General features: G+C 35.4%; 1 protein-coding gene across 3 annotated transcripts in view; it reads right to left on the reverse strand.

Moving 5' to 3' along the window:
• Positions 1–23756, reverse strand: part of LOC111155378 (serine/threonine-protein kinase Sgk3) — a 144747-nt gene that overhangs the window by 33148 nt on the left and 87843 nt on the right. For all 3 annotated transcript variants that reach the window (XM_022515527.1, XM_022515526.1, XM_022515528.1), the window contains 6 exons: positions 21030–21105; positions 13913–14000; positions 8944–8993; positions 6160–6217; positions 786–869; positions 547–678 (listed from right to left, as the gene is read on the reverse strand). In XM_022515527.1, coding sequence (XP_022371235.1) covers positions 547–678; positions 786–869; positions 6160–6217; positions 8944–8993; positions 13913–14000; positions 21030–21105 — 488 coding nt within the window. The remainder of the gene's footprint in view (positions 1–546; positions 679–785; positions 870–6159; positions 6218–8943; positions 8994–13912; positions 14001–21029; positions 21106–23756) is intronic.

Consider the following 23756-nt stretch of genomic DNA (forward strand, 5'->3'; position numbering starts at 1 on the left):
TTTCAAAGAAATCTTCACTTTGTTTAAGGCAGAACTCAAAGTCTTTAACATGCTGAAACATATTGTGAATCACCAAGAAACATATTGTTAATTGCCAATGGGATAGAACATGAAACGTTTTCCACACTGACTTCACCACAGAACTCTTTATTAGAGGATCTTCTTGTCTGATTATAGTTTGCACGTTTTAGACAATGACAGGCTAGAGTAATCTTTATATGCAACTGTGGAGACAGTAATTATCTAAATACAACTTATGTTTTATTTTAACGTTTCAGTGTATTATTCTTGCTATATCACCCATGAAGTCTGCAGCTTCACATCAAGGTTCTTTTATGGCTCTTCCCACCTACACACCATAAGCTGTTTAAGAGCTTTGTTAACTGTTCTCTGTATCTTGCTTTGAGCTTATTAGCCAGCATCTTGAATCCAATAGCTGTTAATGCTGGCCTAGCCTTCCAAAAACTGTGAAGCAAAGGAAAACTATGACTTTATTCTAGTTTTTCTAAACACTATCAACATTAGAAAACTAATCATAAAACTCACCTCCCCTCCGTTAACAAAATCCAGAACAAAATAAAGCTTTTCAGTTGTTTGGAAAGAATAATGTAATCCAACCAAAAATGGATGTTTCACATTTTTCAAAAGCACATTACGTTCAGCCATGATATGTTTTTGCTGTTTAAAAAAAAAAGAAGTAAAGGATCAACTTGTATTATATACCAGAAAACAATTCTGTTAATTGAGAAAATGGATTTAGGAAAAACAACACTATTTTATTTTACCTCTTTTCTGTTGAGAACTATTTTTTTCTGTAACACTTTGACAGCATAAAATTTTCCATCCAGTTTCCTTTTTGCAAGAAGAACCTGTTGTAGTTAAAGATTGTGCAAACTATTAGACATTTCAATATTTTGATAGAAATAAGTCACTTGTCAACAAATTCATACTTAAATTATGTAAAAAGAAAGTCTAAATCGGACACAGATGATGTTTTAGTTTTGAAAACTGAAAACTACTGAATTTTTATTCCACTTCTTCTTAGATATTTTAATAAAACAATAACAAAAAAGAGATGTTAATCACTTGAATAGCCAGGTACCATTTCTTTGTCACTTAATGTGCTGATGTTTGAGACTTTTAGTAAATTTAAGTCCCAGAATCTATACTGCTTGAGATTCTCAAGTGTATTCAGTGTTAAGTGTGCACACAAGCCAGCCTTGAGTCTTAAAGAGTGTCCTTAGAAAATACTGAGGCTATCAACTTCATGGATAGATTAAAAAACAGAGAAGGAAATGGTTTCTACGTGATCAAAATGCATTTTTGTTTTAACATTTAGGTTTCTCTTACAAGTTTTTAATTCAAAAGCATTCAGAGAAAGAAGCACCACGTGTAGCTGAGTTTCTACAATGGGCTGGGCTGTACGCACTTTCAAGGATCTAAGGAAATTTAGAAACTCTTGCCCCAGAAAAAAAATACTTAGGGTTTTGCAAATAACTTTAAGGGATTCAAGATGCCCAACAAGTTGTGTTAACTATTAAGTGACCCATTTCAAAGACACCTGGATGGCTCAGTCAGTTAAGCATCTGTCTTTGGCTCAGGTCACCATCCCAGGGTCCTGGGGTTGAGTTCCGCACCGGGCTCCCTGCTCAGCCAGAAGTCAGCTACTCCCTCTGCTTGCTGCTCTCCCTGCTTGTGCTCTCTCTCTGACAAATAAATAAATAAAATCTTTAAAATAAATGAATGAATGAATGGATTTTTAAGATAACCTGACATAGTGACTAGTGACACTACTGGGCCTTATATTCTAGTGTATGTGTTGTCTTCCTCACTACAACATAAAACCCCAGGTATTATATGTAAGTGTTGAATCACTAAATTGTGCACCTGGAGCTGGTATTACACTGGATGTTAACCAACTGGAATTTAAATTAAAATGTTAAATTTTAAAAAATAAAACATTATCAGTAGCCTGAAGCGCCCCTTCTGCCCTTTTATCCCTGTCTTCCTCAACTATCTCAATTTCAGATTTTGTCTTTTTCTGAATTTTATGTAATTAGAAATCATATAAAGTTATATCTGACTACTTCCATTCTAAATAATGTAATATGTATTTATGTTGTGGCCTGCAGCACAATTTTTGTATTTTTACTCTTGTGTAGAATAACACATCACACAATTTGATTCCAGTATAGTAACTCAACAATTCTATACATTACTCAGTGTTCATTATGGTAAGTGTACTTTTTTTTTTTGATAAGTGTACTCTTCATCCCCTTCACCTACTTCACCCATCCCCCCGACCCACTTCCCCTCTGGTAACCATCAGTTTTTCTCTATAGTTGAGTCATTTCTTGGTTTGTCTTCTTTTCTCACTTTCTCATTTGTTCTGTTTCTTAAATTTGCATATGAATGATATCATACAGTATTTGACTTTATACTCTCTAGATCCACCCATTTTATTGTAAATGGCAAGATTTCATTTTTTAAAAATTTTTTTTTAAAGATTTTATTTATTTATTTGACAGATAGAGATCACAAGTAGGCAGAGAGGCAGAAAGAGAGAGAGAGAAGGGGAAGCAGGCTCCCCGCTGCACAGAGAGCCCGATGCAGGGCTTGATCCCAGGACCTTGGGATCATGACCTGAGCTGAAGGCAGAGGCTTTAACCCACTGAGCCACCCAGGCGCCCCTAGATTTCATTTTTTTATAGTTCAGTAATATTCCATTGTGTGTGTGTATGGATATGTATATACATATACTGTATCTTCTTTATACACTCATAAGTCCAGGACACTTGGTTTGTTTCCATGCCCTGGTTATTGTAAAATAAGGCTGTTATAACCATAAGAGTGCATATATCTTTTTGAATTAGTGTTTTCATTTTCTTTGGATAAATATCTAATAGTAGACTTATGGGTCATATGGTAGTTCTGTTTTTAATTTTCTGAGGAAACTTCATACCGTTTCCCACAGGGGCTGTGCCAGTTTGCATTCCTACCAACTGTGCACAAGGGCTCTTCCTTCTCTACATCCTTACTAACACTTTTTGATTTTAGCCATTCTGACAGGTATAAGGTGTTATCTCACTGTGGTTTTGATTTGTTGAGCATCTTTTCATGTCTCTGTTGGCCATCTGTATGTCCTCTTTTGAGAAGTTTGTTAATTTCTTCTGCCCCCTTTCTAACTGGATTACTTGGTTTTCTGGTGTTGAGTTATTTAAGTTCTTTACCTATCTTGGATACTAACCCTGTATCAACTATGTCATTTGCAAATATCTTCTCCCATTCACTAGGCTGTCTCTTTGTTTTGTTGATTATTTCCTTTGTTGAGCAGAGACTTTTTATTTTGATGTAGTTTCAAGAGTTTATTTTTGGTTTTGTTTCCCCTGCCTCAAGAGACATACCTAGAAAAGTGTTCTTTCAGCCAATGTCAGAGAAATTACTGCCTGTGTGCTCTTCTAGGATTTTTATGGTTTCCATTCTCACATTTAGGTCTTAATCAAATAGAGTTTATTTTTGTGTATGGTTTAAGAACGTGGTACAGTTTCATTCTTTTGCATGTAGCTGTCCAATTTTCCCAACACTGTTTGTTGAAAAGACTTTGTCCAATTGCCTATTCTTGCCTCTTTTGTTGAAGACTAATTGACCGTATAATTGTGGGTTTATTTCTGGGCTCTCTATTGTGTCCCATTGTTCTATGTGTCTATATTTGTGCCACTACCATACTGTTTTGATGACAGTGGTTTTGTAGTGTATCTTGACATCTGGATTGTGATAACTCCAGTTTTTTCTTTTTCAAGATTGCTTTGGCTATTTAAGGTCTTTTGTGGTTCCATATAAATTTTAGAATTATTTGTTCTAGTTCTGTGAAAAACTGCATTACACAGTTTAATCCACTTTTTAATGGACAGACATTTAGACAGTTTATGAATAACAATGCCATGAATATTCTGGCATATGCCTTTCTTAGCACATATGTGCATGCATGTCTGTTGGACATACAACTGGAAATAGAACCAATGTGTCACACAGATAATGGCATACATTTGGCTTCAATAATTAACACCAGTTTTCAATAGCATAGATATTTCACACAGGAATAAATCTAATCAAAGATGTGTAAAACTATATAAAACACTATAAAACATTATGGAGAAAAGTTAAAGATGAATTAATTAAGAAAGGGATATACCAGGGTGCCTGAGCAGTTCAGTGGTTGGGTGTCTCTGCCTTTGGCTCAGGTCATCATCCCAGGGTCCTGGGATTGAGTCCTGTGTTGGGCTCCCTGCTTGACAGGGAGCCTGCTACTCCCTCTGCCTCTACCCCTTCCCCCCACACGTGCTTGCTTGCTTCCTCTCTCTCAAAAAAAAAAAATCTTAAAAAAAAAAAAAAAAAAAAAAAAAAAAGAAAGGGATATACCATGGTCATGGATTAGAAGACTCAATAATGTAAAAATAATAATTTTTCCCAAATTGACCTACAGATTAAAACTTAAGACTTTTTAAAACTTAAAAAGATATGCAAAGGGCTAAAACTTTTTTTTTTTTTAAGATTTTATTTATTTATTTGACAGACAAAGATCACGAGTAAGCAGAGAGGCAGGCAGAGAGAAAGGAGGAAGCAGGCTCCCTGCCAAGGAGAGAGCCCGATGCGGGGCTTGATCCCATGACTCTGGGACCATGACCTGAGCTGAAGGCAGAGGCTTAAACCCACTGAGCCACCCAGGCGCCCCAGGCTAAAACTCTTGAAGAACAAGGAGGGAGGACCTGTTTTGTTGGATATCAAGCTACATAGTCTAGCAGACTGATGGAATAATATATAATATCTTGAAACAAACATAAAATATAAAACCTAGAAGAAGATCCATGCATATAGGGACACTAGATAAATGAAGAAGTTTACCCTGCAGATCAGTGGGGAAAGAACTGCTGTTTCAGTAAATTGTGTGGGTCAGGTGGACATCAATAGGGAAAAAATGAACTGTGACCTTACAACTTCATGCTATATCCAAGAACCAATTCCTGGTAGACTCTAGATCTAAACATGAAGTTTCCAAAAGACAATGTGTTTTGTTTTTAACAACGGATTATCTCTAACATCCCAACAGACTTGAGCATTCTGAGCTCAGTATCCCTTTCTAACTTTCTGTTGCTATACTAGCACAATACCCAGCATGTAGTGGGTGGTCAACATGTATGTGCTAAATTAACACACATGGATTTAATTGTATGGTTATAGTTTCTGGTATCCAGGGAACTCAGAAAACAAACTAGAGATACCCAAAGCTCAGAATGTAGCAAACCATAATTAAACACATGCATATTTATTTTCACTACAGATTGAAGCGTAATGCAAAAAAGCACTTAAATATATCTAACGATTCTGGCAACTCCATCTACAATGCTTCTGGCCTTAAAGCAGATTCTCTTTCCTTGGTATGGCCACACTGTCAAGTTGTATGATTCATCTGACGCTCACTGTATGAGGAACGGCAGGGTTTTCACACATCCCTTTTCTTCCCCAACTGTTATTTTCACAGTTGCTCATTTTTGTCTTTCCAGCTTCAGCTTAAACAGAACCTCTTTAAAGAAGCCGACCTTGACCAACCCACCTGAGTAGGAATTTTCCCCCCATTTGCCTATTGTCCTCTATCATACATTCTATTCTATGTTTTACATCACAGTCCCCATTACTGCTTTTCATTATTTATTGACTGCATATTTTTAATCGCCTCTTTCCCCTATGAGGTTGCAAGCATCACAAAGGTAATAACTCTCTCAGTTTTGTTCAATTCTCTCTAACTAACCAGAAGCCAGTACACTGCTTGGCACATGAGAGGTGCTAAATGTGTGCCAGCATCTGTGTGACACATTGGTTCTACTTCTAGCTGTATATCCAACCAACATGCATCATATGCACCAAGAAGGGCATATGCCAGAATATTCAAGGCATTGTTATTCATAAACAATCTAATCACTCAAACAAATGAACTTTATGTTAAAATTTGAGTAAACGCCTTAACTACCTAAGTATTTCGAAGGTAGAGAAAGCATTTTAACTCCATATCCTGCATACCAGCAAGTTCTGTGGCCTGGAATGTATAAGGCATGCATTCCTGAAGTACTTATTTACTGAGCAGCAAAATAAAAACACTCTTACCTTGCCAAAGCTGCCTTTCCCAATAACTTTCAGGAAATCAAAGTCTGTTGGTTTAGCACTGAAAAAATGAACGATGACAAGAATTAGCCTCCTAGAAACTGGAAAGATGTTAACTTTTAAACATTTCTTAGCACCTCACTCTTTACTAAGAAAATGCTGGGCAAAAAACATTTTAGCATGAAGACTCCAGGTTTCACACGTGTAGTTCCTCATCTTGAATATAAAATAGGTAATAATGGATAATAGTAAATATCTCCTTGCTGATAAGACATTTTACAACTTTATTAAAGCCTTGTTAGGTTCTGCTTAAGACAGATTTCATTAATAGTCCCTTTGGGAGAAAAGGATATATATATATATATATAGTTTTGAAGTCAATTTTATTTAACCATAAACCTCACCCATGTTGTTAATAAGGACACTGAGTAACTATATAAATTAGTAATACATTCCAAGGACTACCTCATCTGGCAATTCTTTGGACACATAATATCACTTATTGTACATTACACATAGAAGACCTCTCTGCCTATTCTCATAGATGGTAATGCAGGAAATCCAGTAGAGAAACCAGAAGGAATACTACTTTTGTCCTTTTATTTATATTGATCTGTCAGGTGAAAACAACATTGGCTGTAGGTACGCAAAAGAACATGGCAGCAGAAAGTGGAGCCAAAGCAGCCAGAAGAGCTTTTTCCTTCAACACACTCTGAATCCCAAATTGGACTAGGGAGAGGAGAATAACTCCATTTAGATTTTAAACTCCCTTTATTTTTCTTAAAGATTTTATTTATTTGAGAGAGAGACCACAAGCAGGAGGGGGAGGCAGAGAGAGAGGAAGAAGACCCCTCCTCTGAGCAGGGAGGGAGCCTGACATGGGGCTCAATCCCAGGACACTGAGATCATGACCTGAGCCAAAGGCAGACGCTTAACCAACTGAGCCACCCAGGTGTCCCTAGATTTTAAATTTTCTTTAATTCATTACTGAGATAAGTGGTCAATTCAAACATGAGAGTAACACCAGGTCTAGGTTAAATAATAACAGGTAAAGATTAGGGAGATAAATACTTAACTAGGCTCAGGTGTTTTTCTTCTTCAAGAATCTGCTCTTTGGACTATTTTGTTCTTGAATGATATGCTGAGATACTGAAAGTTTTTTTTTTAAACAAATGTAATAGCAAAAAATCATGCAAATTCCTCAAACATAGTAAATAGGCTAACTGAGGCAGTACCCAAGGCCCCAGTGTTAATTGTTGGTGACAAATCCTAACTGAAAGTCAGTTTGTTTCTGTGCTGCCTGACCAACTCTGTGTATGGCAACAGAAAAGCAGCTCAAAACCAAACCTCCCCTTCCACTACCACCTCCCCCATTTCTTTGCTCTCCTTTGCAGTAAAACTCCTCAAGTAAGAGATCTAAATTCTTTGTCTATTCCTGCTATCCTGTCCTTTAATTCTCTCTTGAAGTCCTTCCTATCAGGGTCTGTACCCACCATACCACTGAAATGGTTTGCAAAGGTCACCAATGACTTATCAAGTCCAGTGGTCAATTCTCAACACTTACTTGCTTTACCAGCAACATTAACAGAGTGAATTACTACCCTCTTGAGACACTTTGTTCACCTCATTGTGTGACATCACATTCCCAGTTTTTCTACCTTACTGCAGTGCTGAATGACCCAATCTTTGGGCTATTTCTTATCTGTCTTTACTCAGTAAGTGGATCAAAAGGGTGAGGGAAACATTACGTCCTGGGATAAAAGACAGACTACTTGGGACGCCTGGGTGGCTCAGTTGGTTAAGCGGCTGCCTTCGGCTCAGGTCATGATCCCAGGGTCCTGGGATCGAGTCCCACGTCGGGCTCCTTGCTCCGCAGGGAGCCTGCTTCTCCCTCTACCACTCTGTCTGCCTGTGTTCTCTCTCTCTCTCTCTCTGACAAATAAATAAAACAAAATCTTAAAAAAAAAAAAAAAAAAAAAAAGACAGACTACTTGAGAATGAATGCAGTGAACCTGAAGGATCATTACAAGCCAAGTACAGCAACACTATACATTCTCCAAACCATGGCAGATACCACTCATCGGTCAGGGCACTCCTCCAGCTGAGCCAAGATGTAGCCCTGGAATCCTTTGCATTCAGTGGTCTAACTTCTAATGAAATGCTGGAGTTGACATTCAAGATGAAGTCTGTATTTGCCATTCCTGCTCTTCCTCAAAATGCCTTCCCTGTGCTCAAGCAAATAAGGGACTATGAGAGGAACTGGTTAAAGCAAGTTTTTCTACCCTTTACTATGCTAATGTCCATCATGACTCCTCTGGAACAAGCTGGCTGACAACTAGGGTTGCATCAGTAACACTGAGTACCAGTGAGAATACCCATTAAGCCTGTATGGATGCTTCTGTCAGAGTAACCTCCCAGGACTTAAGATCTCCTTAGAAATAAAGTCTATTGGCTTCACACACACACATGCACGCACACGTGCGCGCACGCATACACACACACACACACACACACACACACACACACACACGAGAAAAATAACAGCGAAACAGCAGAACCTAATTACAATTGGTGGATTTAAAAACTCCTCAGAACTCTATCAAAGCGATGCAAAGCTAGAGCAGTAAAACAGGCAAGCATATGATAGTATTATATTCACTATAACTATGGTTATTATATTTTTCAGGGTTCTAGTTAAACTGGTCTAATTAAAGTGGTATGTACATACACATGCACAAAAAAAGGTCTTCTCAGAATTCAGTTAGAGGAGGTTTGAAACAGACTTACTGAGGATTTCCAGATGGTCCCAGGTTGATGTTCTGTGAGGTAGAGTGTAGCTGTTGGGATGGGGGGAAAAAAAGCAGTAACGCTCTTATTGGAGCTTCAAGGTTATCAGTCAATGAATGTTTCTGAAATAAAATATACTAACTCTACCATAAATATTGGATGTATTGCATGAAAAAGAAGCCTGAAATCCTAATTCTTAACGAATGCAGTAACTTATTTGGAAACACACAATCAATATAATTATGATAAATTTCAAGAGCAGTTGTAAGGAAAATCACAAGGCAGAAATAAAGCTCACGGGTGTCGAATGAAGTACACTGGGGAAAGCTCCTTGGACAAGATAGGTGTAGAAACCACAGTTTAGGAAGGATCATTTCTACATTTAAAAAGCTAGTTAAAATGGCTGTCTGTTTTTTCAAATTTTCAAATAATTGTTTATCAATTTATGATATGGAAATGATAATATCATGATGATGAAGACTGCTAAAGCTGGATTGAATTATAGGAGACAGACCTATTTATAAATCAAATACATGTAGATAAGAGTGCTTTTCTTTCTAATTCCACCCTGTAGTCAAATAAAAATTTTAGATAGCCTTTTCTCTTTATAATAATTAATATAGTAAATTTGATCCCTAATATTAATTTAGAAGTAAATCTTTACTTACTATGCCATAAAGCAATTTAACTAAAAAAAAAAAAAAATTCTCGCTCACTAATTAATAATCAGCTAGAAATTTAACCCCAAATCTTGTAAGATTAATCTCATGATCTTTTTAACATGAGCACTTCTTATAAAACCAACTGTAAGTGAATTCTGCTTCACATAAATTCCCTTTGAGATTCCTTATGCATAGATAATTAAAACAGTTATAGATATACCAAATATGCATACTTTTACTACAGCCCTGCATAATTATCCTTCAAGTAAGCTATAGATACGAGCTTTAAAAAATTTTTCTTTAATCAGAACCAAAACATTTTACCTAAGCAATTTTTTATTAGAGATATACATGATACAGATTTCCACTTAAATTCATTTGAAACTTACAATCTCCAGAATGCAAACTACTTTTAAAAATAAAGGGCAAAAGTTCCTAAGCATAATACATTTCTTAAACAGTAACGATACTGGCACCAGCTTTTAACTTATAAAACAAAATTTCCTATCAATATCTCTACATGAAAAATCTTCATATAATACATTTTCAGCCCCCAGAAGACAGAAATACAGAAGACCACACAATCTAGCACAAGACAAAAAAAAAATGTATAAAAAATCTTCGAGAAATGAGAAGCATCCTGTTGTGCTGTAATTTTAACATGGAGGAATCTTTTCTGTTTATATATTATAGTGTTCCAGAGAATCTGATAACATAATACAAACTAAGCTACAATTTTGATACATTTATTCTTTTAATGAAAGTGCAGAAAACTGATGGATCCTTTTTTTCTTTTTAAAGATTTAGTTCAGAGGGAAAGGAAGAGAGAGCTCAAGGGTGAGCAGGGGGAGGGGAAGAGGGAGAGACTCTTCAAGCTGACTTCCCATTCAGTGTGGAGCCCCATGCAGGCAAGCCCACAACCCATGAAATCACGACCTAAGCCAAAACCAAGAGCCAGTCACTTAACCAACTGGGCCACCCAGGCCCCCCCCCAAACTGGATCACTTTTCCATTCAATTAACTCTCCTCATATAGATGAGGGAAGAGGAATTCAATAAGCATGGATTAAAGAATAGGACAACCTATATGCCCTGAATCACACCGAGCACAATGATAATGAATTATTGGGAAATATAATCAGCTAACTTTTTACTCTATCTACTATTTTTAATGATTATACTAAACCAAGGATGAGATATAATTTATTAACAGTTTATATTGTTAATAAATTTTGTTTATCAATTATAATTGTTTATTAATTAATAATTATGTTAATAAATTAACAATTTATTAACAGTGAACACTAATAAGAATCATAAGTTTCTTGACTTTTTTTGGCCTCTACTTTTCTCTCACTAAATAAGGTAAAAGGTCCAGATGCCCTGAAAGATATTTTCTGGCTATTAATTAAGTTATCCATTTAGAAGTCCTTAACAAACAGCTACACCAGGGTGCCTGGGTGGCTCAGTCAGTTAAACATCCCACTGGTGATTTCGGTTCAGGTCATGATCTCATGGGTCTTGAGTCTGAGCCACTGATTAGGCTCTGCGCTTAGCAGGGAGTCTGCTTGAGATTCTCTTTCACCCTTTTCTGAAGATTTTTTTTTTATCCATATTTTAAAACTGCAAGAGATCCTAGTCCAAGTTTCTGATTTTATGAATGAAAAAAGAGAAAGGAAATGAAATTCAGATCTGAATGAAACATGGCAGAGAACAGGGACCAGAACCTGGGAAGGTCTCTTTAGTCTGGTTCTTTCTTCAAAACCAGCTGCCTCCTACAGCAAGGAAAGGTATTTTTCAAATGACCTAAACCTATATCCTCTCAACATGATTGCCAAGCAAAACATGGAAAATCAGGGTTACATACATTTTATTCTTTAGAATATTTTTAATAGTTTCATCTTTTTCAATTAAAAGTATATACTCATAGTTGGAAAATATGGAAAGAAAAAATGCTTTTGAAAAATCTATAACTGGGGTGCCTGGGTGGCTCAGTGGGTTAAAGCCTCTGCCTTCGGTTCAGGTCATGATCCCAGGGTTCTGGGATCGAGCCCTGCATCAAGCTCTCTGCTCAGCAGGAAGCCTGCTTCCCACCCCTCTCTCTCTGCCTGCCTCTCTGCCTACTTGTGATCTCTGTCAAATAAATAAATAAAACCCTAAAAAAAAAAAAGAAAAAGAAAAAGAAAAATCTATAACCTTATTAACCAATGATTTTGCAAATATTACAGCAACTTCATGTAGTTTTTACATAACGTTAAAAAACTGACTGGAATAATACTGTGAGAATATGCCTATAAAATTTTATACCCTGATTTCGGGTAACAATATGTCAAAACTTATTATCCTAAAAAATATTCTCAAAATGTACATATGGGGACAAACATTATTTAGTTAATATTTAAATTGATCCTAATTTTTCATATAAACTGTACTACAGTGAGTATTCTTTTCTGTGTGAAGAAACATTTCATTTGCATCAACTCCTAAATAACTTGAATATTTTCATGTTTGGTAAACATTGCCAAATTGTTTTCCAAAAGAGTTGCATAACATTATGCCAATGCCAGGAAAGCCTGAGGGTGCCTACTGTGCTCTACCCTTATCAGTCCTGAAATATTTTATTTACTTTACATTTTTGTTAATTTGGCAGAGAAAAAAGTCTCTGTTGTGCAAATTTCACTTCCTACTGGCACTGATGGATTGAACATTCCCCACATATCTATTTACTAACAGTATTTCTTCATGCCTCTTTTCTCTTAATCTACTGGGGTCTTATTAAGTGTCCTTTTCAAAAATCCATTTGTATGACATTTTTACATAATATTTTTCTTTCTTATGCCTTATTTATACAAGTGCTATCCTAGTTTGTTTCCCTTTTGACAAGCTACACAGATATAAAATTAAAATATCCTTTTATGTTGTCCTAGAACCAACCATGTCACAAATGGAAAAGATAAATCAGTTCTCTAAACCGAAAACCCTCTTGTGGCATCAGAGATGGAAAATTACAACTTTATAGTAGTCACAAAAAAAGAATAGGCCTATTTTCCAAATGAAGATATTTAGCTGTGCAACAGTAACATTCTGATTCATGTTATCTTTTAAATCACAAAAACAGAACCATGACAAAATAAGACATTATAAAGACAAAAACGCCCTTCAACCCAACACCTTTGATTTTTATGTCTATATTAAGCAAACATACAGAGTTTTCATCACTTTTTAATTATAAAGGTGTTACCATGTTTATATATACTTTTTCATTATAATTTTAATTGCTAAATAATAATTCTCCGGGCTAAGTTTTATAATTTACCTTTCTCACTTCAGTTTCTAAAGTAAATGTTGAAAACATCTTTATAATATGCTACAGCTTATTCTATTTATCTATTTGTTATCACAATTGATTAAAAAAAATAAGAATATTCTAGTCTTGATTTGGAACACATACTGATTATGTGCCTGTACCTACAGGAATAAGACTTAGTTGATGCCAAATGGCATATGTATAGTGATTGGCTTTCTGAATATAAAAACTTAGCAATGTAGAGGAAGAAGTATTCAATTAACATTCTGGTTGAAAGGCCTTTCCTGCTGGTCAAAATTAAAAAAAAACAGCTTAAGTGTGTTAATGATTATGAAGATATATAATGATAAAAAATAAAGGTGTAAAGTAAAGGCAGAATATAAAATTGTACATACTATGCAATTAAAATTAGGTAAGTAAAAAATCCTTATGTATTAAGAGAAGATTAGAAAGAAAACCACTAAAATATTAAAAATTACTGCTCTGGTTAGTGATAAGAAAGCAATACATCTATTTTTTTTTTTTTTTTGAAGATTTTTAACTTATTTGACAGAGAGAGAGTAAGCACAAGCAGAGGAGTAGTGGCAGGCAGAGAGAGAGGTAGAAGCAGGCCCCCCAAGGAGCAGGGAGCCAGATGCAGGGCTTGATCCCAGGACCCTGGATTGTGACCTGCACCAAAGGCAGATGCTTAACCGACTGAGCCACCTGGGTGCCCCTGCATCTATTTTCAAAATTTCTACTAACAAACTTTCTACTACTCTTCCTACTAAATGCTACCATGTATTGTTTTTTTATCACAGATGTCCTCATTTTATAAATTTTATAAGAAATAGTAATCAGTAAAAGGTGTACACATTTGTTTTTATGTATTCTAGAGAGTAGAAAATTTACAATGGATGAAATTACATAATTTTAAGTATATGTTGCCGTAAAGTTGCCAGTAATTTCATCTTTGGGGAATGGTATTTTTTCTTTAAAAAAAATACAATCCCTCTTACTACCTTCTGAGTACTTCTTTCATCCTCATCTTCAGATGGATCTGACTGATGTTTTGGACTGTCCATTTGAAGGAATGCTCTGACATCTGGACTAAAAACAAAAATTAACTTTATTATGACTTTGAAAGCATTTCTATAGCTTTTCTCCCTTTTAAAATGAAAATAACCACAGTAATATTTGAAGAATGAAAGCCAATACAATCCATCAATATTATTATAAAAGGAACAAACTGATTAATTTTTTAAAAACAGGGAATTCAACAAATGGTCAAAGATATCAACAAGGCAGTTCATAAAGAAAAAGACCCAAATGGTAAGGAAGATGTCTAGCTTAATTAATAATAAAAGAAATACAAATTAAAACACTAATAAGATGTCATTTTATGTCCATTAACTGGCTAAAAGTTAGAAAGATAACATCAGAAGTTGGTATGGATATAGTGAAAGAGACACCCTCATGCATTGCTAGTAAGAATGTGAAATGAGGCAACTTTTCTGAAAAGAAATTTGGCAATACTTGGTGAAACTGTGTCTGCATTTTTCCTGGGCCCAGAAATTCCAGTTCTAGGAATAAACCACACACACACAAAAAAATTATGTGCAGTTTTGAAAGACACATAACTAGGATACTGATTGTAACTTTCTAATAGTTAATCAAAAGCAAAATAGACATCTGCCACTAGAGAAATTAGTTAAGAAAGCTATGGTCACTGACCACAGAGAATTCTACTCAAGTCAGAAACAAGGTAGCACAGTATCATTTTTGTATATATATATTAAATATTCACAGACATGAAGCAATACTCAATAAAACAAATTCCAAAGACATAACAAATACATGAAAGTGGGTATCAATGGGAGGGATGAAGAGATGGGTAGGAAGATCAAACATGAAGAGAAAAAAATGAGACTAAAATACAAGAGAGGCCTTGGTGCACTAATGCACTGAGAGGATGCATTAATGACAACCCTGAGGGATCATTTAATCCCTGTATCTGAGGTATCTCTTCCTCACATTGTCTTTAATGACTAAGTAAATATACATTCATTGTAGGAAATTCAGAAAGATGAAAAATAATTTTTAAAAAACAGTAGGGTTGATGAGAACGTATAACAGCCACGGTGGAAAAGAGTTTGGCAGTTCTTCAAAAAGTTAAACATAGAATTTCCATGTGACTAAGCAATTACATTCCTAGGTATGTACCCAAGAAAAATAAGAACATATTCACACAAAAACTCACAAATGTTCATTCATAGCAGCATTATTCACATAGCCAAAAATGAGAAATAACCCAAATGTCTATCAGCTACTGAATGGACAAACAAAATGTAGTATATCCACACAATAGAATATTATTCTGTCATAAAAAGGAATGAAGTACTGACACATGATATTCCATGGATGAATGTCAAAAACATTAGGCTAAAAAAAAAAAAAAAGACGAAAAAGGTCATATATTATAAGACTGCATTTATATGAAATGTCCACAATAGGCAAACCCATAGTGATAGAAAAGCAGATTAGTGGTTGCTAAGGGTTGGGGGAAAGGAGGAAATTGAAAAGTACTGTTAACCCTTCAACAACATGAGAGTTAGGGACAGCAATGCCCCATGTAGTTGAAAATCCATGTGTTACTTTTGATTCCCCCTAAATTTAACTACTAACAGCTTGCTGTTGACCTAAAGCCTTACCACTAACATAGTTGATTAACACTTACTTTGTATTATATGTATTACCTACTGTATTCTTAAAGGAACCTACAGAAAATATTAAGAAAACCATAAGAGAAAATGTATTTACAGTACTGTCCTGCAGGTATCAAAAAATAACCATGCATAAACAGACCCACAGTTCAAACCCATGTTGTTCAAGGGTCAATTGTAGTCTCTCTGGAGTAATGGTGTTACATTAGCCTTGAGGCAACAGAATTGGATAGTTGTGATGGTTGTACAGCAATGTGATTATATTAAATACCACAAAATTGTATACTTTAAAAATAATTAGAGGGCGCCTGGGTGGCTCAGTTGGTTAAGCGACTGCCTTCAGCTCAGGTCATGATCCTGGAGTCATGGAATCGAGTCCCACATCAGGCTCCCAGCTCCACAGGGAGTCTGCTTCTCCCTCTGACCTTCTCCTCGCTCATGCTCTCTCTCACTGTCTCTCTCTCTCTCTCTCAAATAAATAAATAAATAAATATTTTAAAAATAAAAAAAATAATTAGAAGGGTGAATTATATTTATGTGAATTTTATCTCAATAAAATTTTTTTTTATTCTCTCTCTTTTATTTTTTTTTTAAACAAACCCTTATGTCGAGGGAGGGCTGACTTTCAATAGATCGCTGCGAGGGAGCTGCTCTGCTATGTACAAAGCCCTGACCCAGAAGCAGGCCGTCTCCTAATGGTTTAGCACCAGGTTCCCCGTGATCATGTGTTGCGTGACAGGCGAGGAGAGGGGCTGCCTCCTTTCCGGCCGTACCCTGTTTCCTGAGATGAGGGGCTCTCCACACCCAACCCCAGTCCTGACACGTGGTGGGGCACGCCGCGCCACACAGGGCACATGCAGTGGCCTGCCGGCAGGGACCACAGTGTACCATCCATCTTAGGCCATCCGAGGCCATCTGAGGCCACCCGAGGCCAACCGAGGCTCCACGGCGTTGCCCTATCGTTTGCCTGGATGGGATTCTGATGTAGAGGCCCTGAGTCATAATCCCACAGATGGTAGCTTCGCCCCATTGGCTCCTCAGCCAAGCACTAAAAATCCTCAACTAAAAAGTTGAGGATCTTCAATCTTACCACACAGAGGCAACTTTTACTAATGTTGGTGGTATTTTATTTCAATTTTTTTCCTGCACTGTTAAGACCATCCTGTATTTAAAATATTTTGATCTTAACTACTTTTCACCTAAATATTACATCGTAAACATTTTCCCATGTTGTTAAAGACTCCTTGTAAACAGTCACTCTTGATAGATGTATGATGTTGTATAAGAGTACACTAAATGTTACTCAATGATACTTCAGTTTTAAGATATATATATATATATATATATATATATATATATATATATATAGATGTCCTCCAACTTTTTACTATACAATTTACACTGCTATAAATAATGTTGCAATTGATAATCTTCATGCACAACATTAGAACTGCATTTAGCATTTTCACTATAGATTTTTAAAAATACACTGATTTATAAATAATTTTCAGGCTTTAAATACAGTTTGTTAAGCTGATTTCCAGAGAGATTATACTAATTTATTTTTTCCCAGCAGTATATGAACATTGTAAAGATTCTCTCTAGCTTTTATTAGCATTATTATTAGTTTATATTACTATCTTTAATAATATAAGTGAAAAATAGTAATTTAAAGAAAAGGCACTCAACTTTATTAGTAATCAGTGAAATACAAATTAAAGCAACAGTAAGATACCACGACCCACTCATCAGAATGGCTAAAACTGAAGAGACTAACAATACTAAGTGTTGGTGAGGTGAGCAGTGATCTCAGACATGGATAGTAGAAGTATTATCTGGTACAATCACTTTGGAAAACATTTTTAACATTATCCCCTAAGGTTAAACATATACATTGCAACCCAGAAGTTCTACTCCAGATTTGTCACATGTTTGCACGTTTGCACATGTGCACAAAAAGACATGTTAATGGCAACATTATTCGTAACAAAATAAAAATAAACGTGCATCAGCAGTCAAATGGATAAACTGGAGTATATTCATACAATGGGTTATTATACAGCAGTGGAAATCAATAAACTCTATTTGTCCAACAACATATTTGTGTTTATATTTGTGTCCAACAACATAAATGACTCTTACATGGTTGAAAACAAGCCAGATAGAGAATACATACTGTATGATTCCATGTATTATAAAGTACAACAATGGCACCTTAATCTATCCTGCTAAAAATCAGGAGAATCATTATCTTCGGGAAGGAGGGAAGGAAGAGAGTTTCAGAGGAGGCATGTGAGGGGTTTCTAGTGTGCTCATAATGTTCTATTTCTTGGCCTCAGGGGTGGGAACTTAGATGTGTTCAACTTCTCATAGTTCATTAAGCTGTAAAATCATGATTTGTGCTCTATTCTGTATGTGTTATCCTGCAATAAAGCTAAAATAAGGTATTTTTACTCATATTTGCATTTCTTATATAAGGAAATACCAGTTTCTCTGGTAATTAATCAGCCACTTGTATCTCCTCTTTTATAAATCATTAATGTGCTTTGTCTATTTCTTTTGGTGTCTTAAGTTGTACTATCTGTACAAGCTCTTTCTATATTAAGTATATTTTATCTATTGTCCTTTACTATGGGAAGATTTTCCTACATTTTTGGTTTTTAATTTCACTTGTGATTTCTGGGGTTCAAAAGTTTTTATTAAGTCAAACATCATTGTTTTACTTTACAATGCATCATGCACTCTTTATTTGCTCAGAAAACTCTTTATTTAATCTAGAAATCAGAGATGTAAGTATTAACCTATCTTATTCCAGTTTTTAAATAATTCTAAACATAAATTTTAATAAATAGTTTTAAAATAAGCAAGCAGAGGTATTTTTATTTTTTAGGTAATCTCTACACTCAACATGGGCTTGAACTCACAACTGCAAGATCAAGACTTACACACTCCACTGACTGAGCCAACCAGGTACCCCATTAAGTAAAGGTATTTTTAAAGTGCATTTCCTTAACACAGGAGGAATAGGTACGCACTAGGTGTTCAAGATACACTTGATGATTGGCTTCTCTAATTGCTCTCTTTAATCTATTTCATAGTTTGAGGTATAAAGTAAAAGTGTGAAAATTAACAAAGCTCTGTCAACACCAAGCTGAGATTCAGAAAATACAAAATGTCATTTTTTATTAAAAAGAAAATGTCAGTGAGAAATTAAGTTTGAAAAATCTCTTGGCTATTTTTTTTGGAATTCTATAAATGTCCTCTACCCTGAATGCAATGGTGGCATTATCAGGTATATAGGTACATAAAAATCCATTAGGCTATATACTTAAGAATTATGTATTTTATGGTATAATGTTAAAATGAAAATAATCAAATTGATTAGGTTATATACTTAAGAATTATGTATTTTATGGTATAATGTTAAAATGAAAATAATCAAATTGCTTTTAATTGACTTTTAATACCAAATATAACATCTCTGAAATGCTATAGTTCCAGATCCAGAATCAATATTTAGAATTTAATACATAGCAGTAGAGGTTCTGAGTAACACTTCAAAATGCCGGGAGAAATAATCACCAGCAACATTTGTTCTATATTTATTCCATGTGAGGCTCTGTCAAAGAAGACAAATTCAACCTCCTGATTTATGAACTCTATTTCAAACAAGCCACTAATGTGACAATCTGAAGTAATCTCAAGTGCAGACAGCAAAAATTAATGGTTAGGGAGTGGATCTAAGCTGAAGACCCAAAAATGAAAACACATGTCAAGCCATGGATCTACCTGTATGTTCCTAGGTATTTCTGATATGACCCCTTTCCAGCTTAGTAGCATGAAACCCACACAGGGCTGGGAAAGCCCCTCATGTTAAGTGGCTGCCTGCAATGCTGGGTGGAGAAGGCTTGGAGACCTTGTCTGGGTCAACAGAATACTGCTCCAGGTGGAACAAGGATCGTGGCATGCGTGCATGACCCTTGCCAACTCCTTCAGCCTTATCTCCTTTCTGAAAACCTACTCCATATTCTAGTCACTGTGAAATGTAAACACTTAAATGTCTTCAACATGCCCGGCTTTTTGTAGATTCTGTTACATGTACTACTCCTTTGCCCTGGATGTACTCCCTACCTTTTCTTGAACAACTGCACATCCTTTAAATCCCAGGAAGGCTTGTTTGCCCTCCTCCCAAGGAAAACTGGCCACATTTTTCTCCATTGTCTTCTAGTACCTCTATCATAAAACTTTCTTACCTTTAATTGCTGGTTTACATGTCTGTTTCTCCCACTAGACTGGGAGCCTATGCCTCTGGCAGGTTTTTTCATTACCAATGCATACAGCAGATACTTAATAAGTTCTTTTTAAAAAAGTTTTTATTTAAGCCAAACTATGGAAAGAGCCCAGATGTCCACTGAGAGATGAATGGATGAAGAAGATGTGGTGTATATGTGTACACATACACACGCACACACACACATAGACGCACAATGGAATATTATGCAGCCATCAAAAAAAGAAATCTTGGCATCTGCAACAACATGGATGGAACTAGAGGGTATCATGCTAAGCGAAATAAGTCACTCAGAGAAAGACAATTATCATATGATCTCACTGATATGCAGAATTTAAGAAACAAGGCAGAGGATCACAGGGCAAGAGAGGAAAAAAGGAAATGAGACAAAACCAGAGAGGGAGACAAACCATAAAAGATCTTAATCTTAGGAAACAAATGGAGGATTGCTGGAGGAGAGGAGTATAGGAAGATGGGGTGGCTGGGCGATGGATACTAGGGAGGGTATGTGTTGTAGTGAGCCCTATGTATTATGTAAGACTGATGAATCACAGACCTGTACCCTTGAAACAGATAATACACTATATGTTAATAAAAATAAATAAATAAATAAATAAAAATATATAAATCAGCTCAGCCCTTTGGCTGAGTATATGTCAAAAAAACAAACAAAAACAAAACAAACCAAACCCCAAAAACCAAACAAAATAAAATTCTGATGAGTAATTTAAAAAAAAGTTTTTATTTAAATTTGAGCTAGTTAACATATAGTGTAATATTAGTTTCAGGTGTACAACATAGTGATTTAATAAATCCTTTCTGAATATAATTAGAAAAATTACATTACTCTGTACTATGTAACTCTGTACTATGCAAAGTTCTTTCAAGTTTAATCTACAAAGCTAATACAAGTACAAAAGAAAGAAAGACAATAACTAGGGCCTTGAATTGATGGGGCCTTGAGTTGATGGAGGGAAAAGAAGATTAAGAACACCAGGGGAAAACTGCTTGAGGATTTTACAAACACAGCACAATAATATTCCAAGGAATGTATAAAATCTTTATCAGTAGCTTATTCAATATTCTTAGATTTGGCTTCTTCAAAACACAATGAAAATTACTTACTGGTTGTAAAGTTCTGGATACCTAACTAAGTTCTGAATGAATTCATTCAGTCCTGCTCTTCTTTGTTTAATAAAATCTGTTAAGAGAGACATAAACTATTAGGATTATTTATGTCAGACTGTGATTATCAATACAGTTATGTAACAATGGACAATGAAAAGAGTGCATTTTGATCAATAAGCTATTTCTTAATTCATGTTTCTTGATATACAATAATACTTAAAAATATATATACTTAAATATATAAATACAATGATTATAAAATTAAAATCAAGCAGAAAACATATCTCCCAAAAGAGAACTCTCCAAAGAAATGTCCAATTTAGGTTCTAAATAAATTCACTATAAAACTTGGAGAGGGGCTTTGCTTTGTCCAACTCCTCAAGTACTACCAGGTAATGAATAAAAATTAACACAATGACACTGGTGTTGGAAAACTGCACTAATTCTAAAAAGTAACAAGAATTACTGGAAATCCTTGTAACTGGTTAACTGAATCCTTGTAACCAGTTACAAGGATTTCTAGTAATTCTTGTTACTTTTTGGTGAGTATCACCAAAACTTGGCTGCTAAAAAATTCCCCCTGCTAAACATCCCTTGAAAAATACAATGGAACAAATTTCTAAAAAACAACTGTCTAGCAACTTCAAAGTGTTCTGACTGGATAATTAAGGATTATGCATCAGCAGGTTAGCAATAAAGGTTAAGCACAAAAGTTTCTTCTAATTAAAAATACTTTATTCAAGCATCTTTGCTACTTACTAGTTAACTGATCTTGAACCTCTCTGAGATTTAAATCCTTACTTGTAAAATGATACAATTTTAGACCTCTTAATGCTGTTATAGGATTGAGACAATGCACATTAGTTTACAGTAAAATGTCTGGTAGACAGAAAGCACGATCTTTAGCTATTACCATTTTTGTTATTGTTGTTGTTATTTCTTGTTGTAGTGTTACAAATCCACCAACCTAAACCCTAATTCTTAAGAAATATACTCTAAAAATGGGAAAAAAAAAACCAGAACGCTTGAGAAAGTGTCTCAAAAGGTGAATTTCTCAATAAAAATCTATAAACAATATTCAACTCAAGAATGAGTTTTGGTTTAGTAAAATGGTTTCTACTTAATAAAGGTTTTAATGTACAATGTTTGTCACCAAAATTATGGGTTGTTTCTAGTCACTTAGGTTTATTTCCATTTCTTAAAGGTAAGGTATGGCTATAAAAGAAAAAAAATATAAGTCAGATCTGGTCTGTTAGATCCAAATGCACTTAGTACATTTTTCTTGTCCAACTGTGAATTTCTTGAAGAATTTCAGGATGGTATCTTATAAAACTCTTCCAAGGGCATTCTTCTATTTACCACAGTGTAAAGCTTAGGTGACGTTTACATTAGAAACTACACTTGAGGGCGCCTGGGTGGCTCAGTGGGTTAAGCCTCTGCCTTCGGCTCAGGCCATGATCCCAAAGGCCTGGGATCGAGTCCCGCATTGGGCTCTCTGCTCAGCAGGGAGCCTGCTTCTCCTCATCGCTCTCTGTCTGTCTCTCTGCCTACTTGTGATCTCTCTCTGTCAAATAAATAAATAAAATCTTTAAAAGAAAAAAGAAACTACACTTGAAACAGTTATTTTTCAGGAACTGAATGTAGTAATATAGGAGAAAGCTAAAAATGAACGACTACATTTGAGATAGAGAAAAGTTAATGATTATAGGGATGCAGCTCTAACCTGTTCTGTGGATACTTACTAAAGGTACATTTTACACTGGGAGATAATTATAAGAGTAAGTTTCTTTCTTTAGTTGAGCTACAGCCCATGCTGCAGTAAGTATAACTAGAACTTCCGTTTCATTGCTGACTTTGAACAGTTTTTGAAAGCCCTATGGAAAACCCAACATGAGAAAGAAGTCAGTAATGAAAAAAGAAGCCCTACAGTAGTCAGAGATTTGAGGAAATTCCAAGCTTAATTTGTAGATAAACATTAAGCATGCAAGTATCTTTAAAAATTCCAGGTAAGATTAAAATGGATAAAAGTCCATTACTGGGTGAACCCCAAGAATTTATATACAGCTGACATACTGTCTTTAAGAATTACAGTTAGAGATTAATATATATACATATAGACTTGTGCACAGGGAGAGGGGGTGGAGGGGAAGAGGGAAAGAATCCCAAGCAGGTTCCACACTGTGTGGGATTTGATCCCACAACCCAAGGATCATGACCTGAGCTGAAATCAAGGGTCAGATACTTAACCAACTGAGCTACCTAGGAGCGCCTGGAGAAATATATTTTTAAAAATCTCTCCAATGAAGAACTTAAGTGAATTTATCTGTTGTAACTCAAAAGAAATTTCAATTAGAGACTGAAATAATGCTTAGACAATAAAATGAGAGGTTTAGTCTTTAGAGTGCATATGAAAATGACCTATACAGATTTCTCTGTCATTTCACTACTTTAAGAAAAATCAATCAAGAGGACACAATTTCCAATACTGTGGGACAGCGGGAAAAAAATCACCAAACTCTGAAGTAAGGAGGCCTTGGGTTTTAATCCTAATACTGCCACTCGTGGCCAGCATGCCTAATTATATTCACCACCAAAAGATATCTAGAGCTCCCAGGGACCAGATTTTTTTTTTTTTTCAGTCCTAACCCACACTTTTCAGGTTAGGAAACAAGTTTAAGATTTTTGTAATGTTCCAAACAAGTTATTTAAAATTTTAAAATAACA

Source organism: Enhydra lutris, unplaced genomic scaffold (genome assembly GCF_002288905.1).
Source record: "Enhydra lutris kenyoni isolate GAN:26980312 unplaced genomic scaffold, ASM228890v2 scaffoldscaffold41, whole genome shotgun sequence".
In the NCBI taxonomy this organism is placed as follows: Eukaryota; Metazoa; Chordata; class Mammalia; order Carnivora; family Mustelidae; genus Enhydra; species Enhydra lutris.